Raw genomic sequence first — 17,291 nt, 5'->3', positions numbered from 1 at the left:
GGCCCAGATTAGCAGTGGCCCTGCTTTGCCTGGCTGTTTGAAGCTGGACACAGCAGCACCGGGCCCAGATTAGCAGTGGCCCTGCTTTGCCTGGCTGTTTGAAGCTGGACACAGCAGCACCGGGCCCAGATTAGCAGTGGCCCTGCTTTGCCTGGCTGTTTGAAGCTGGACACAGCAGCACCGGGCCCAGATTAGCAGTGGCCCTGCTTTGCCTGGCTGTTTGAAGCTGGATACAGCAGCACCGGGCCCAGATTAGCAGTGGCCCTGCTTTGCCTGGCTGTTTGAAGCTGGATACAGCAGCACCGGGCCCAGATTAGCAGTGGCCCTGCTTTGCCTGGCTGTTTGAAGCTGGACACAGCAGCGTGGGTATGTCAGCATTCGCGATGATGAGAAATCTGACGCTGCACTTCCTAAAATCCAGTCCACTGAGGACTACCTTTTCAACCAAGTGATTTAAACAGCACATTACACACTTAAAGGTCCAATGCAGCCGTTTTATCTCAATATCAAATCATTTCTGGGTACCAATTAAGTACCTTACTGTGACTGTAATTAAAAGGGTCAAAAAGAAACAAAAATAGCTCAAGAAAGAATTTTGCCAGGATTGTCTGGGAGTGGTCAGAGAGAAGGGTCTAATTGGAGGAGCCTAATGGGAGGGATGTGTGATCTGAAAACTAGCTGCTTCTGGCAGAGATGAGGGCAAACTCTTGTTATTGGTCTATTAACTTATATCAGGCAGACCAAACCCCACCCAGCCAAAAAAGCTGACATTTCAGGCAGTCTTTTCAAACAGCTGTTACACTAAAAGTACATTGTCATAATTTCACAATTCCGTAGTATTTTACCAACCTCATAGTGTGGAAACATATATAAAACACAGGAAAATCACATTTTTGACTGCACTGGCAGATGCCTCACAAGTCCTCAACTGGCAGCTTCATTAAATAGTACCCACAAAACACCAGGCTCAATGTCAACAGGGAAGAGACGACTCCAGGATGCTGGCCTAGAAGGTCAGCACAACCTAGAAGGCCAGCATCCTAGAGTCACCTTGTCACTGTTGGCATTGAGATTGGTGTTCTGCAGGTACTATTTAATGAAGCTGGCAGTTGAGGACTTGTGAGGCGTCTGTTTCTCAAACTAGACACTCTAATGTACTTGTTCTCTTGCTCAGTTGTGCACCGAGGCCTGCCACTCCTCTTTCTATTTTGGTTAGAGACAGTTTGCGCTATTCTGTCAAAGGAGTAGTACACAGTGCTGTTTGAGATCTTCAGTTTTTGGCAATTTCTCACATCCAATAGTCTTCATTTCACAGAACAAGAATAGACTGACAAGTTTCAGAAGAAAGTTCTTTGTTTCTGGCCATTTTGAACCTGTAATCGAATCCACAGTTGGTGATGATCCAGATACCCAACTAGTCTAAAGAAGGCTAGTTGTATTGCTTCTTTAATCAGAACAACAGTTTTCAGCTGTGCTAACATAATTGCAAATGGGTTTTCTAATGATCAATTAGCCTTTTAAAATGATAAAATTGGATTAGCTAACACAACGTGCCATTAGAACACAGGAGTGATGGTTGCTGATAATGGGCCTCTATACGTCTATGTTGATATTACATTAAAAAATCTGTCATTTCCAGCGACACTAGGCTGCCTAGTGGTTAGAGCGTTGGGTCAGTAACCGAAAGGTTGGTGGATCGAATCCCCGAGCTGACAAGGTAAAAATCTGTCGTTCTGCCCCTGAACAAGGCACTTAACCTATTAACACTGTTCCTAGACCGTCATTGTAAATAAGAATTTGTTCTTAACTGACACGCCTAGTTAAATAAAGGTTAAATAAAAAGAAATGTAAACAGTAGTGCATAATAATGTAGGACAAAACACATCACGACAAGAGAGACACCACAACACTACATAAAGAGAGACCTAACACAACATGACAACACAACATGGTAGCAATACAACATGGCAGCAGCACAACATCATAGCAGCACAAACATGGTATGAACACTGTTAGGCACAGACAAAAGCACATATGGCAAATAGGTAGAGACATCTTCAATAGGATCTCTATGGGTGACACTTCCATATCTCAATCATTTGCAGCTGTTGATGCCTTTGGACATTTTTGTTCTATCAGCACAAACTACATTGAGCAATAAAAGCCCTACTAGTTTTTGACAGTATGTATGGAGCACTATACCACAAAGGTGTTAGGAACTCTCTCAAACTTTTATTCCATAGGCTGGGATCTGCACTATTCAGCTGTTGCAAGAGAGCATTTTTCACTGGCTGTCTGTCCACCGGTCCCATTAACTATGATTGATGGACAACTTAGCCTATATTTCTTCAATTCAACCATTATTGGGGTAAAATAGAACTATACATTTGTGAACGGTCATCCATAACAACCACAATCCGTAAGGCGCAAATAATTGAGAGAGCAGCAGTGTGATCCCCATATTCCTAATTGCTGTGTTGATATCAGTAGAATAATGGGCCTAAGTGATATCCGTATAGCCCGTAGGCTACACCACTGCTGTCGTAATACCTCCAAGTGCTTATTCAAGATGGTCATAATATAATAATAGTACAGCAGTCAGATCATTGGAGGACATACTGTAGCTTGCACTGCACTCTACAAAAACCTATTCCTGCAATCCATCAAACACATTTGGTGTCGTCATAGGCTGCGTTTACACAGGCAGCACAATTTTGATAATTTTTTTCACTATTGGTCTTTTGACAAATCACATCAGATCATTTGACATCAGATCTATTTCAGAGCTGATCTGATTGGTCAAAAGACCAAATCGGGAAAGATTTATCAGAATTGGGCTGCCTGTGTAAATTCTGCCATAGTAGTCTCTGGCTTGTGGTCAGACTTGCTCAGGGCAGAGAGAACAAACTTAAACTTGTGCCTTTTTTCAATGCTGATTTGAATGTCATTGAGAAAACAGAAAGGTATCAAAGTGTTTTTTTCACAAACATCCTTTCTGCATTTAAAAGTAACCCTAAAAGTAGCCTAATCATCTATATTTTAAAAAGTATCTGTGATCTGATTACAATACTTTTGCTGGTCATGTAACAGATTACAGTTGTTGTTTTTTAGTTGCATGTACTCCACAACCCTGGACATGTGTGTGTGTGATATTGCTGTTGTGTTGTTTTTTTGCACTCAATTAACCCTTCATCCACTTTGGTATCATGACTCTTAATCCATCACCAACTAAACTCACATTCTGAAATATTCAATGGGGCCAGCCTTTGGTCAAAAATGGAAAAATGATGAATTTTCATTATTTGCATGCATTGAACTAATTTGCACAGAGACAAATTAACATGGGGTGTATCTCACTAGTCTTAAATGGTTCTTCTCCTTGCCTGTTTTCTTTCATCTAGTGAAAACAACTATCTGTTACTGGTAGGTAATGTATCAATCATTTTCTTTCAGCTTTCCTATATTTTCAGATCAGTGCATTTGAAGGAAAGAGACTAGGAGAATATATGTCTTCTGAGATGCACTCCATATCATTGTGGAGGTTGATAAAGCCACATGTTAACTATGAAAAATCTGCAGAAATAATATAATAATCCAACATAGTGAGAGTTGACCAAAACAAAGCTCAAGGGCATGCAGGAATATGCATACTATGATCATGTACGACCTTCTATTCACTTTCTTGCAAAAATATCCTGCTCAACAGCCTTAGATCACACGCGCATGGTGGCCACTCACGCGCACACATACACACATGCACCAGTTTAGAAACATCATTAGTGATCTTGATTGGCCAATCATAGGCGAAATATGTGACTTATTTAACTGGCTTAATCAATTTAGCAGCCAAAACAAAAACAAAAAATGACCCGAGCAACAACAATTAACTGGGTATGGCACGGCATGATTCTGCTGGTAGAAGCATGCTGTCTTGGCAGAGGGAATACTCAACTACTGTCTGTGGCTCAAGGGTCAAGAGCAGAACTGCAATACCATACATTTGAGATCTGCAAACAGGACTGTACTTACAACATTACTGAAAGTGGTGTGCAAAGTAATCAGAAAACTACAGTCAGCCCCATGTATTTCTGGTGAGTCAATTAACTCAATGTAATTCAGGGCACTGTACCTATCTCCCTCAGAACCAATCAGAATGTAGGTTAAATGTGGGGGCCGCTCTGATAATGTCTTTTAAATCAAAATGCTATTTTCAGAGGTACATGTTTGAAATAAACTGGGCTCCAGTAGTTTATATCAGCCCCCACTTCAGACTGCAATCTGGTATCAGTGGTATTCAGTACTGTCTGGCTTTAATCAAATGGCATTGACGTCTACTGTGCCTTATTAGCTAAATAATAGATATACTGGTGCTTGACAGAGCTGTCGTTTAAAAAGTTAAATAAATATCCACCAATCTGAATAAACTGCAATGTAGGAAAAGATAATCACATTCCCAGATGATCAAATAACTTATAATGACAGAAGGCTGACATCCACAGGTATAACTACAGGTACAAAAGCAGGAAGTTGATGCTCCTCAGTTGAACAGCATGCATCACTACACACTTCATATTCATAAGTAAATACTATTACAGGCGCTAACGATAGTCATAAATCCATTACTATGACAATTACACTACTAGGGTGTAGCACTAGAGTATACTGTTAACCAATCAGCATTCAGGATTACACCCACCCGTTGTATACTGTAGCACATATGACAGACATTACACACTAACTACACAGCTACAGCACATATAGCTAGCTATATCATGTCTGTGATATTCATTCATATGATTCCAGTCAGTGGGTTTAAGGCAGTCTTACCGATGCTGCTATTCTTCGCCTCTCTCCTCAGACCACACAGCATGTCTGCAGTCCTGTCAAAACATCCGATTTGAGAGGAAAGTAGATGTTCTGTTGTAGTGGCCAGCGGACCCAGCGAGGTGCCCCTGGGAATACTGTCTGTCTGTCCGTCCTCAGAAACCCAGTCTTCTTCTCTTCATATCACTGTTCTACTTGAAGCATATCTCTATTTATTGCAAATTACATAACAAATCCTGATCCATGTTTTTGCCCATGAACTGTTTAAACTTGATAACAAACAATATTCTTGTTGCTGTAATAAGTCATTCCCACAGACAGACGGAAAGCAGGGACACTAAATGATCAAAGCAACAAAGGAATCATCATCTCTCCTTCTTTTCCTCCCAACGTGCTGAGGTTCCTTTAAAGGTGTTCCTGGTCACGCTTCCTATTCCAGAGGAATAATCCTCCCCTCGTTCACACACTCACATACCCGCTCACACACATACAAACCGTCAGACACACTCACACAGCCTCAGTGACTGTGTCGGAGAGGGTCTTTCTCCCTCTCTTTGCCAGAGGGGTGTGATGGAGCAGTCACACCCCCTGCACACACACGCACACACTCCCTACAGTCAAGCACACAATCAACGCCACCCCCATATCCATTGTCGCTTTGAGCCCATAAAATATCAGCCACACATTTTCCACACTAGTCAGTGACCATCTTATTGTACCACCATAGTTATCCCACCCACACACACTGGCTAGCTAATGCCTGTGTGCTTTTTCCCTCACATGCATTCAATTCTACCTCACATTCCATAGGCTCATCACAATGATTGTTATCTGCTTATACAAGAGCATCACTACCAATAAACGTATATTCATGCTGCGACAAAGCCAAAAGAGACTGTGATTTTCTTTGAACTGCTTGAACTGCTGACCATAGAATTCTGTCTTTTACATCAGCCATTTGGCTGCAATGGATATAAATCGAATCAACGATATGCTTTCTCTCTTTCAATCGGTGGAATCTGTGGAGTGCTGAACATCTCATGTTCCCTACTCTGGGTGAGAGGGCTCTTTGCCCCACTGCATCTCTGCTGCCATCTGCCATCTGCCCTCCACCCAGACACATACAGAGGGGTTAACACGGCCACTGACTGACTGAGAGCCACACCTGTCTGTCCATTTGTCACCCTCACGCCGTCACCCCCCCCATATGTTGCCCTGTATTATGGTCTGACAATCCCCTCTAAAGGAACTTTTGTCATAGTCTGAGAGTAGGGAAATGGCATCAAAGACCACATAAAAGTACTAAACGAGATCTTACACAAAAAAACTGACAAAAATATCCACAGATGTGAGGATATGCTCAGGTACAAATAAATGAGCTAGTAAATTAAGTCTTTATGTGCTGTGCAAATACATCCTTGAGCCCAATAATGCATAGATTTATAGAGTCTATGATGCATAGCCCTGACCAGAGACACATCAAACAATTACAAACAAACGCTTCCCGTGTTTCTCTTCATTGTAGCATGTCGCCTAATTAGTCGGCTCTTTCCAGTGGACACAACATTCTTTGGCGTAGATAATTTCCTCAGAGAGTTTCGTCCTTAATACCCCATTTACTCTTTGGTGATTCAGAGCGAAACTAATTAATTTATTACAGAATAAAGAGGAACAGGAGACACAGAGCTGTGAGATGGTCTGATAAAAACCCAGGGGAACACACAAGGCAACAGAATTAGGTTAATTATGTATAGCAGTAGAAGCACACCCACTTAGTGTAGTTCTGTAATGTTGAAATAATTCAACATATAGACCAGAGAGAGAGAACAAATTCAATGTCAATAAACTGATTTAATAGTGAGTCAATATGTTTTTAAATATTATACTAGGAAGCAATATGCAATGGATTTTAGATTCAACACACAATTGTTTGTTTAAAAAGGGTATAAAAGAGTCCTAATGCCTTATACTTGACACTTCCATTATGATATAATGCTTATTTGGAACTAAGACAAATAAGATGTAACATTTTCACTTGACAAGTACCCGAGTGAAAGACTAACCTCTCATATAAGAATTGAAAGTACAGTGAAGATATAATTTAAATATTCCCCAACCAAGGCTAGTGCAGTACATTTTATATCACGTAGGTGGTCATACTGCCATCTTATGGCTATCAGCTGTAGTTGCAAATACATCTACCAACTGAATGCAATAGAGATTAAAGAGACTCGAGTCAACACACAGATCACAGGATTACTGACACCATGGGCGGTGAACATGACTCAGTCATAATTCATGGAGACATGATCACATAACCACAGTACAATGTTCACCTGCAAGGTAGGCCAAACGTCAAACAAAGGTCAAATATGGCTCTATTTGAGGAAAGTCACTTAATATCATGTTTAAAATGGGTTATCCTATTAATAGATTTTGACAAAACAGAATAAACATGAGAAGAGAAATTCGTATGCAAATCCCTAATCAAGTGATTCACAAGTGATCATTCTGCTATTACTCTTAACTACCGGGATCTCGCCCCTATCATTTTAGAGGAACGTCAGCTCTCACACTTGGCCCACTGTCATTCAAAAAGGTTAATCTCTTTCATTACAAGCAGATACTGGTATACATTAGGCGAATACAATCCTTCGACTACATCACATGGGAGCTGACTACTGACTAATGTACAGCAGTCGGCGTGCCAGGTTGATAAATCTCCTGCACCGGTGCACCCTCTCAGGACAGTAATACACTTGTTTTTGTACCTTTATTTAACAAGGCAAGTCAGTTAAGAACAAATTCTTATTTTCAATGACGGCCTAGGAACAGTGGGTTAACTGCCTGTTCAGGGGCAGAACGACAGATTTGTACCTTGTCAGCTCGGGGATTTGAACTTGCAACCACATCCTCAGGCTGAAGCAGTACACACAATACAACAGTAGATAAAAACCCAATGACCTACGGGCAGTTTGGATTTGATTAAAAAGTATGAAGAAACTATGTTCTAATCGCATTACCTTTGGTCCTCCCTCTGATGATGCCGAGTCGACACCGTAGTGAAAAGGAGAACATCCTCCTCTTCCCTCCTCCTTTCCTGATGGAATCTGTCTGAGAGAAGGCCGGGGTGAAGAGCTTTGGGTTGGCCGTGCGTCCCTTTCCACATATCACTCTGCCTGCCATGTTCATTCTCTAGTCACTGGAAGGAAAAACAGAATGATCTTTCTCCTTTCTATTGCTCTCTGTTTACCTCACAGTGTTTCTTCTAGCTCTGTCCTCATGTCTCCACAATCCCCACCCTAACTGGAGCAGTTCCAACATTCTCAGGTGTGTCTGAATCAGCCTTAAAGTACCAGATGGAGAACAGGGGGATGCTAGGAAAGATAAAAGATTATGAATTTGCATAAACCTATGCATATTTATGAACCCATCAGTGTCTGTCTCTCTTGCAACACACACGTGACATTAAAACTACATGAAAACAAAAAACTGAAGATGCAAACCAACGCAATTCATTCCAGGTATGATAACGTAAATATAATGTCTATTATTGTGTGTGCTTTGGATCAATTTATTTTACATGAACAGATGGATGGGAGCTAAAGGCTGCAGAGATGGCACAGCCTGCCTGCCAGAACGCAATGGAAACTTTCACCCCAGGAGGCTGGCGGTAGACGACACTGGCTATTTATTCATGCTACCCAAAACATAGCATTTCAGAATTACAGAATCTAAACGTGATTGTCAATTTTTGTAATTCTAACAATACCATATGCGGTTGAGGGTATGAGGCCCAAAATACAGCTTTCATATGCAGACAATACATTAAAGTCATTTCTGTGTAGAAGAACTGGTTTGGTTTAATCTAATACATTCAGCAGAAAGCTTCAAAGCTGTGTTAAATCTTCAATTAATTGCCATTTAATCAAGATGAATCTTGATTGGAAAGAATATGGTTTTGGTCTCTTCAGATGGGCTTTAAACCATTGGCTAAATTGGTTAAATTCAAAACGCATTCATGTTGATCGAGTAGTTTGTTTTGATTGCCGGACATGACAACAAATGTATTAACATCTTCTTGATATTCAAAGATCCTAAAGAGGATCCAACCATCCATCGTCTGTGAGCCTCATAATAAAATCACTGTTGGTAGCATATCAGATGGAAGTTGCAATGTAAAGAATTCTCTAAAAAGTCTCCATTGTTTTTGTTCTAGATCCTGTTGTCAGAACCAGGATAAGGAGCAGCCTGGATCATTGCTGGGTGTTGGCAAGGATGCCAGCATGACAGGCTGAAGTACGACAAACACACTGATGAATGTGCTTGGGCCAAGTACAGTGCTATCCCATAGTTACAGTCTAGACGCTTGTCTAAAATGCCCACTGTGTAGCACAGATCACTGGACTCGTGAGATATTGAAATATTCTACAAAACAAAATGTGGTCTTACAGTATCTTTTTGGGTTGTATTAGAAGACTAGATTCCACTGCTTCCGAGACATTACTTACCCAGATTTACCATATTTTATAGATACAACCAGGTCTGATCTATAGGATTCCAACAAGCAGGACTTCATGCTAGATTGGGTGTTAGCTGAATAAAAATGTTGAGCTAAACATCACAAGACCTTCATAGCTCCCTTCTCACAAAGGTGCACTGGAATGTTACACCTTCAATTGTTTCAGAGAAATCTCAGAACCAGCTGCAGATGTTAATGTGAGTGTGGCTAACTGCTTGTAGTTCAGCAGTAAGAGCTCTGCTACTCGACGGGCCCCAACATATTGGGTTAGGGCCTGTTTTTTCCATCAATAACTAGGGTACAGGCAGGGCTCGAGTATCACATTTTGAAGCTGTGCCCTTTGCTCGTGCTCCGCTGTGAAGTACAGCAATATCTGACTAAGATCATAACATGGTGACAGAAGTGCTTCAACCGCATCAAATATATAAGACATTGTTTCACAGAAATTGATGTTCCTTGAGTTGGGAGTTTAGAGTGATGAAAAGTAGCAAACAGCTCTCATGTCTCTTCATTGAGGAGCCCAAGCAGACCTTACTATGATTACTCAGAGCTGTCAAGAGCAGTGCATGCAGGGATTGAGTGACAGAGTAGCTAATGGATATACTGACAAAGTCATTTCTGATTTGGGGCAGGTCTGGGCCTTACATTTGGCTGAAGCAACCAGGCTTTGGTAGGGCCTGAACATAGTGCGCCATGGGTAGGGGTTAAAATGAATGCCCTTGCAGGGCGCTACCAGTGCTTCATATCTATTTTCTACCCTTGGCTCCAGTGTGAATTCTCCTCATGGACTTTAAAGGGAGGGACTGGTGTCATGAATCTCACCCACCTTTGCTTTCATCCATTGCTTTTAAATTCTTGAGGGGGGCATAAACAAACACTCTATGGGAAAAGGAATAGGTAAGAAATTGTTGCGACAAGAGCACATTTAAACATCTGTTTTATTAAGAAAATAATGTCTGGATCACTCGTTCTCCTCGCTGCGGAGTCTGGCATTGGGGTTGGTGATCTTGATGGCCAGCTGGGCTGCCCTCTCCACAATCAGCTTCCTGTTCTTGGAAGACACGTTGTGGGCGATCTCAGCAGCGTGGGTCCTACGGAGGGGGTGAGGATGGTTAGAGGCAAGATAATGACCAAATACCATACACACTGGAGAATGAATGGCACAGGGAGAGAAGGAGAGGATTGTTTCAGTGAGACAACATTATGTTGCTATGAGCAGCGCAATGCAAGACTTTGCCCTCACAGTTACACTAAGTATCTGTGCAACGTGTACAGGTGTGCTTCACGCTGCTTCAATGTGATAGCTACAGGACAAAAATCGCAGAGAAATCTAACCTTGTGCTTCAGCACAGTTGTGAAAAGTGACACACTGTTGCCGTTTACTTAGGTAACGTTTTCATATGTGGGCAACGTTTGGATGTTCAACCACACAAGCACTCATACATTTGACAAGTAAAGAGAAAAAAAAGACCACAACAACCAAACAGTGTGCTGGAGACTGAAGTAGGCTTAGGCTATATACCGCAGTGTTTCCCAACCCTGGTCCTCAAATTCCCCCAACAGTACATTCATTGTAGCCCTGAACAAACACAGCTCACTCAGCTCAATGAGGGCTTGATGATTAGTTTACAAGTTGAACCAGGTGTGCTTGCCCAGGTTTACAATAAAAATGTTTACTGTTGGGGTTACTCGAGGACTAGGGTTGGGAAACAGTGGTATACCATATACTGGGGCATTTGGAAAAAGCTACGGAATGTTTCTTCAATACCGTAGAAACTATGAGGTTTTTTAATACATTATAATTTGTAGCTATTTAAAGTAAATAGCTTCAGCGAACTTTTGCAATGCGGTAGAGTATAAATCCAATCGGTTTCTTATTACACCAGTCACATTATGAAGTTTACCGTAATTGCTGGACTATTAAGCGCACCAGAATATAAACCGCACCCACTGAATTATTAAAAATATGTATTTTGTACATAAATACGCCGCACATGTCTATAAGCCGCAGGTGCCTACCGGTACATTGAAACAAATGAACTTGGTCACCATCTTCCTCCTCCTGTGCACTGAAACCACTGAAGTCATCTCCTTCGGTGTCGGAGATGAATAGCCTCAGAATTGCTTCATCTGATGTTGGATCGTTTTCATTGTCGCTCTCGTCACTTTCGTCCGGTGGCAAATACCCCGCCGAGCTCATGCTGCCCCTTCAACACACAGCAGTCCAGCCTTTCGAAACCCGTTGATGATAGTGGATTTTTTGACAATGCTCCACGCTGTCAGGACCCACTGGCAGACTTGACCATAAGTTGCTCTTCGCATGCAGCCCGTTTTAGTGAAGGATTTCTCCCCACTTGCCATCCAAGACTCCCACTGAACAAGGAGCGCCACCTTAAATGCACGATTTACACTGATGTCGAGTGGCTGCAAATACTTTGGGCCATCTGCTTTTCTTCCCTCTGAAAGCCTTTGTTGTCTTTTTGCACTGAGTCAGTTCCTCACGCTGCTGTTTCCAACGTCTTATCATCGACTCATTAAGGCCAAGCTCCCGTGCAGCAGCTCTCTTTCGTTTTCCAACAGCCAGATCGATCGCCTTCAACTTGAAAGCTGCATCATATGCATTTCTCCGTGTCTTTGCCATGATGAGGGTGACATAATTACTACCGTAATCAGAATGATGGGAAGTTTGAGCGCGCTCGATTTTACGTCACATTATGTGACTGTGCTAATTTTTTTGGCGGCACGAATCTAGTGAAAGCGGGAAAAATCTATAAATTAGCCGTGTCATTGTATAAACCTCGAGGTTCAAAGCGTGGGAATAAAGTAGCGGCTTATAGTCCGGAAATTACGGTACTTAGTTCCCCAGAAGTTGAGCCAGTCACGTGTTTGTTTGTAAATAGCACAAAAGGAGAAAGCAGGAGCAGGTGAGTCCAGCTGTGTATTGACAGGGGTTACGTTTTATATATGAAGACAGTGGTTTTTGCTTCAATAGTGTTGTCAGGGACATGCAACTATAGTTCTCTGTCACAGAAAATACACGGAAGAAAAATATAAATTAAACAAAGTGTTGGTCCCATGTTTCAGGAACTGAAATAAAATAAAGATGAAACAAAGCTTTTTTAGCTAAAAAAATAATGCACAAATGGGTCTACATCCCTGTTTACTGAGCATTTTCTTTGCCAAGATAATCCATTCACCTGACAGGTGTGGCATATCAAGAAGCTGATTAAACAGCATGTTCATTAAACATGTGCACCTTCTGTTGGGGACAATAAAAGGCCACTAAAATGTGCAGTTGTCACAACACAATTCCACAGATGTCACAAGTTGAGGGAGCCTGCATTTAACATGTTGAATGAATGCAGGAATGTCCACCACAGCTGTTGCCAGAAAATGGAATGTTCATTTCTCTACCATAAGCCACCTCCAAAATCGTTTGAGAGTTTGGCAGTACGTCCAACGGCCTCAACAGCATGTAACCACGCCAGCCCTGGACTTCCACACCCCGCTTCTTCACCCTTCACTTCTTCGCCACCCAGACTGCTGATAAAATTGTAGATTTGCACAACGGATGAATTTCTGCAGAAACGGTCAGAAATCATCTCAGGGAAGCTCATCGTCCTCACCAGGATCTTGACAGGACTGCAAATGCCACTTCATTGGCCACTGCTAGAGAAGTGTGCTCTTCACAGATCCCGTGACGTGATCCTGAGGTCCATTGACGTGCCATATATCAGCCACCATCACCTCATGTTTGAGCACAATGCACAGCCCCATGTTGCAAGGATCTGTACACAATTCCTGGAAGCTGAAAATGTCCCAGTTCATCCATAGCCTGCATACTCACCAGACATGTCACCCATTGAGCACATTTGGGATGCCCTGGATCGACGTGTACGACAGCGGGTTCCAGTTCCTGCCAATGTCCAGCAATTTCCCACAGCCATTTAAGTGGGACAACATTTCACAGGCCAGAATCAATAGCCTGATCAGCTCTAAGCAAAGGAGATGTGTCACGCTGCACGAGGTAAATGGTGGTCACAGCAGATTAGGAGTGGTTCTCTGATCCACGGCGCCTACCTTTTTTTGGGGGCATCTGTGACCAGGCATGTGAAATCCATAGATAAGGGTCTAATGAATTTATTTTAATTGACTTATTTCCTTATGGACTCTAACTCAGTAAAATCTTTGAAATTGTTGCATGTTGCGTTTATATTTTGGTTCAGTGTATAAATAAAAAGCATTTTAGATCGGTGTTTAAATAAAAGCAGAAAGAGAAGTTTCCTTTATTTCCTGCATGAAAAACACAGAATTATGCACTAAGATGACCCCTAGTTTAACATGCTAAGTGGTTGACTTAAGAATCATATTGTGTTTGCTTTCTGCCATGTTTGAGAAGAAAAAGCGGCGGCAGGTAGCCTAGTGGTTAGAGCGTTAGTAACCGAAAAGTTGCAAGATCAAATTCGTTCTTAACTGACTTGCCTAGTTAAATAAAGGTAAAATACAATTTTAAAAAGTGCCTTTCGCGTTTATCTTTTATATTGACGACGTTATTGTCCGGTTGAAATATTATCGATTATTTAGGCTAAAAACAACCTGAGGATTGAATATAAACATTGTTTGATGTGTTTCTATGAACTTTTCGGATACAATTTGGATTTTTTTGTCTGCCTGTTGTGGCTGCACTTGAACCGGTGGATTACTGAAGAAAACACGCAAACAGAGGTTTTTGGATATAAAGAGACTATCGAACAAAACAAACATTTGAGTAAATTAATGTCTTCTGAGTGCAACCATATGAAGATCAAAGGCAAGTGATTAATTGTATCTCTATTTCTGACTTGTGTAACTCTTCTACTTGGCTGGTTACTGTTTGTAATGATTTGTCTGCTGTGCGATGTTCTCAAATAATCGTGAGATATGATTTCGCCGTAAAGCATTTTATAAATCTGACACAGTGGTTGGATTCACAAGAAGTTCATCTTTAAACCTATGTAAAATACATGTATGTTTTCTGAATTTTTATAATGAGTATTTCTGTATTTGAATTTGGCGCTCTGCAATTTCACTGGATGTTGGCCAGGTGGGACACTAGCTTCCCACATACCCTAGTGAGGTTAACTGACTTGCCTAGTTAAATAAAGGTAAAATAACATTTAAAAAAGCCATTTGGATTCGTTATTTGCATAGCTGCCACTGCAAATCTTGATTTCCTTGCTTCTTTTTCTCCTCTCATCTTCTCCGAGCAGAGCAGGCAGACCTGTTGCCCTAGCAACTAGACTCCAGACATGCTGGAGTTCAAGCACTGCATGCAGCAGAACTTTGTTCATTTGCACAATGTCTTTTGTTCACATTCGCTTGCAAAAATGACATTCCGGTAGCTCCTACCCATACATATAACTTCACGTGCTGGATTGCTCATCTTTGTAATTGGTTTGTTTTCGTCTGGTATTTAGTCTAGGCTATCACTAAAACTTCTTAGGGATAGGGGGCAGTATTCGGAAGTATGGATGACTGAGGTGCCCAGAAGCTTACTCAGGTTACTCAGGCCCAGAAGCTAGGATATGCATATAAATTGGTCATAATGGATGGAAAACACTGGTTTCCAAAACTGTTAAAATAATGTCTGAGTATAACAGAACTGATATAGCAGGAAAAAACCAGAGGAGAATCCATCCAGATTTTTTGTTTGTTTGAGCTCACCACTCATTGAAATGGCTGTCTTTGGGAATATCAATGGAATACCTCCCAGATTGCAGTTCCTTAGGCTTCCAGTAGATAAGAGTTTTTCTAGGTGACTCCCATTTTGGCTGTAGTATTGTTGCACGCGTGGATGAGAGTGTGCACTTTGTTATTTATCTTGGGTAATGAACATACTATTCTGTCTTAAATTGTATCGTTTATTTACATATTAATGTATAGAAGGTCATGTGCAGTAGCCAAACGTTCTCCAACGTTGAAGATAGAAAATGCCATGAACAGAGTGAGACGTGATTCCTTATTTTACATGTCAGAGGCGTGTTCGGTCTACATAGAACATTTCTATTTGAATGTTCAAAAACATTGCGTCCTGCTGAACACACCCCCAGTTAACTTTCTGAAACAGGAAGGGGCTTTCTTCCAGGGGTATTAGTACAGGTCTATAACTGTGGGTACCCAGGATTAGAAAATCAAAGCAATAGAGTAGAGGTGAATTATAGATCATGTAAATTTTGCTGCAACTTGCTCCTGACCATTGTGGACAGACATGACAGACGCAATCCTCTTTCCACTAAGACGATGCCCTCTCTTCTATAATTCTTCCCCATGTAGCTTTGCATGTAATGCCCTATGTAGTATGCTTCATGTTGTGGGTGGTATCAGTTAAAATAGGAGACCTGGAAATACCCCCATGAGGAATAATATTGCCCTTTAGGTACCTTTAACTTGAAAATAAAAACCAACAAAAACTAACCAACAAAACTTACTTGTTGCTCATCATGAGGACCTCGAGCTCCTTGATGTTGTGCACCAGGAACTTCCTGAAGCCAGAGGGTAGCATGTGCTTGGTCTTCTTGTTGCTACCATAACCAATGTTTGGCATCAGCATCTGACCCTTAAACCGCCTGCGGACCCTGTTGTCAATACCCCTGGGCTTACGCCAGCCTTTCTGGAGGCAGAAGGCAAAGACGTTACATAGAACGGAAATTAGGATCAATGTTCCTTCTAACTACTCTGCTCGAGAGAGATTAATGTCCTTTGCCTCCCTGCAAGTGCAATGTTTGAAAAGCCTTGTTTCCGCCACAAATTACATGATATGCAACCTTACAATAATAAAGGGAGCAGTGCCATCTTTGATATGCGTTTAGCAAATGCGCTTACCGTGATCTTGACATATCTGTCAGACTGATGGCGAATGAATTTCTTAACCCTCTTCTTAACAATCTTCGGTTTGGTAAGAGGTCTGAGGGCTGTCATGGTGAACTGAGGAGGAAAGGTAATTTGTTAATATTAAATACACACGGGCAACAATTAAAACTGGCAAAACATCAACAATTATAGAATATCAAATCACCCACAATCAGTTGCTGTGTAACGTTAGTTACCATAACATGACTAGCTAATTCGACCAACTCGTATTGTTAGAAACAAGCTAACTAGCTACCAGTAGTTGACTCATGCAAGCCATTTAGATGTCCCCTGTATCATAATGACAAGTTATAGGTAACTTAACGGTGTAAACACGACTCCGTAAGTGTAAAGATATGAATTTGTAACATGTCAATCCCATTGAAGTAGGCAGCATGTGCGTTCTAAAGCAATCAACATTGTTGGAAGGCATGAGCTTGGGCTAACTAGCTGACTGTGTTGTGTATGGCAATATGATAAATAGCTACGTAGCTAACTAGTTTGTGTGATATGCATTTCTGTACGAGTCTAAAAAGTTGGCGTTGGCTATAAAAAAAAAACATGCTAAATCAAAGTGTAAATTATATTTTATTTAACATGTCGGTCCCACTGTATGGACGTAGCTACTAGCAAGATAACTAGTTATGATATTGGAAACACCAGTGTGGAAAGGTAGCTAGCTAGCCACTGGGAAAGCAAGCCGTTCAAAACCACGGCATTTGAGGGATTAGAAATGTGCAATGCCTATAATGTTGCGGTAAATTGTAGAACTTGAATTCACATACGTGATTAATGAGGTAGATATATGTTATTACGTGTTCTAAATATGTAGATGGACATAGATTTAGATAACTCACCCGCCTGTATAATTTTAAAGAGACGGCGGCAACGGCGGAAAGGAAGAAAAGGGCTTCCGGAAGGACCGCAAAGTGTTATGGGTAGATAATTAAATTAGATTAGGTACGTACTTTAATTTGTGTAGGCACTAGGCTGAATAGCTGTTCTTATGTATGTCAAATTGAGGACATCTCCCTCAAAATTACTCATTGTAATTGTA

The 17,291-nt window shown here is 41.4% G+C and overlaps 2 protein-coding genes across 9 annotated transcripts in view; both read right to left on the bottom strand.

Annotated features, from left to right (window-relative positions):
* grip2a (glutamate receptor interacting protein 2a) overlaps positions 1-10,267 on the bottom strand; it is a 68,967-nt gene extending 58,700 nt beyond the window's left edge. For 6 of the 8 annotated variants that reach the window (XR_010460133.1, XR_003859396.2, XM_065005295.1 and 3 more), the window contains exon 1: positions 7,848-10,179. Coding sequence is in view for 6 of the 8 variants with exons in the window: in XM_065005295.1 (XP_064861367.1) it covers positions 7,848-8,016 (169 nt within the window). In the remaining 2 variants the exon portion in view is untranslated. Of the gene's footprint in view, positions 1-4,827; positions 5,316-7,847 lie in introns of those variants that run through there. The other 2 variants (XM_029621524.2, XM_029621528.2) reach the window with 2 other exon arrangements.
* Positions 10,267-17,198, bottom strand: LOC115102029 (large ribosomal subunit protein eL32-like). The gene is made up of 4 exons (XM_029621532.2): positions 17,092-17,198; positions 16,208-16,309; positions 15,814-15,995; positions 10,267-10,437 (listed from the first exon to the last, which is right to left on the bottom strand). Exons 2-4 carry the CDS (start codon positions 16,301-16,303, stop codon positions 10,308-10,310), a joined length of 408 nt encoding a protein of 135 aa, XP_029477392.1. The 5' UTR covers positions 16,304-16,309; positions 17,092-17,198; the 3' UTR covers positions 10,267-10,307.
* Positions 17,199-17,291: the final 93 nt, after the last annotated feature.

Source organism: Oncorhynchus nerka, linkage group LG20 (assembly GCF_034236695.1).
Source record: "Oncorhynchus nerka isolate Pitt River linkage group LG20, Oner_Uvic_2.0, whole genome shotgun sequence".
NCBI classification, from domain to species: domain Eukaryota; kingdom Metazoa; phylum Chordata; class Actinopteri; order Salmoniformes; family Salmonidae; genus Oncorhynchus; species Oncorhynchus nerka.
Note: the sequence above shows the minus strand (reverse complement) of the source record. Positions and strands in the feature narration are given on the sequence as shown.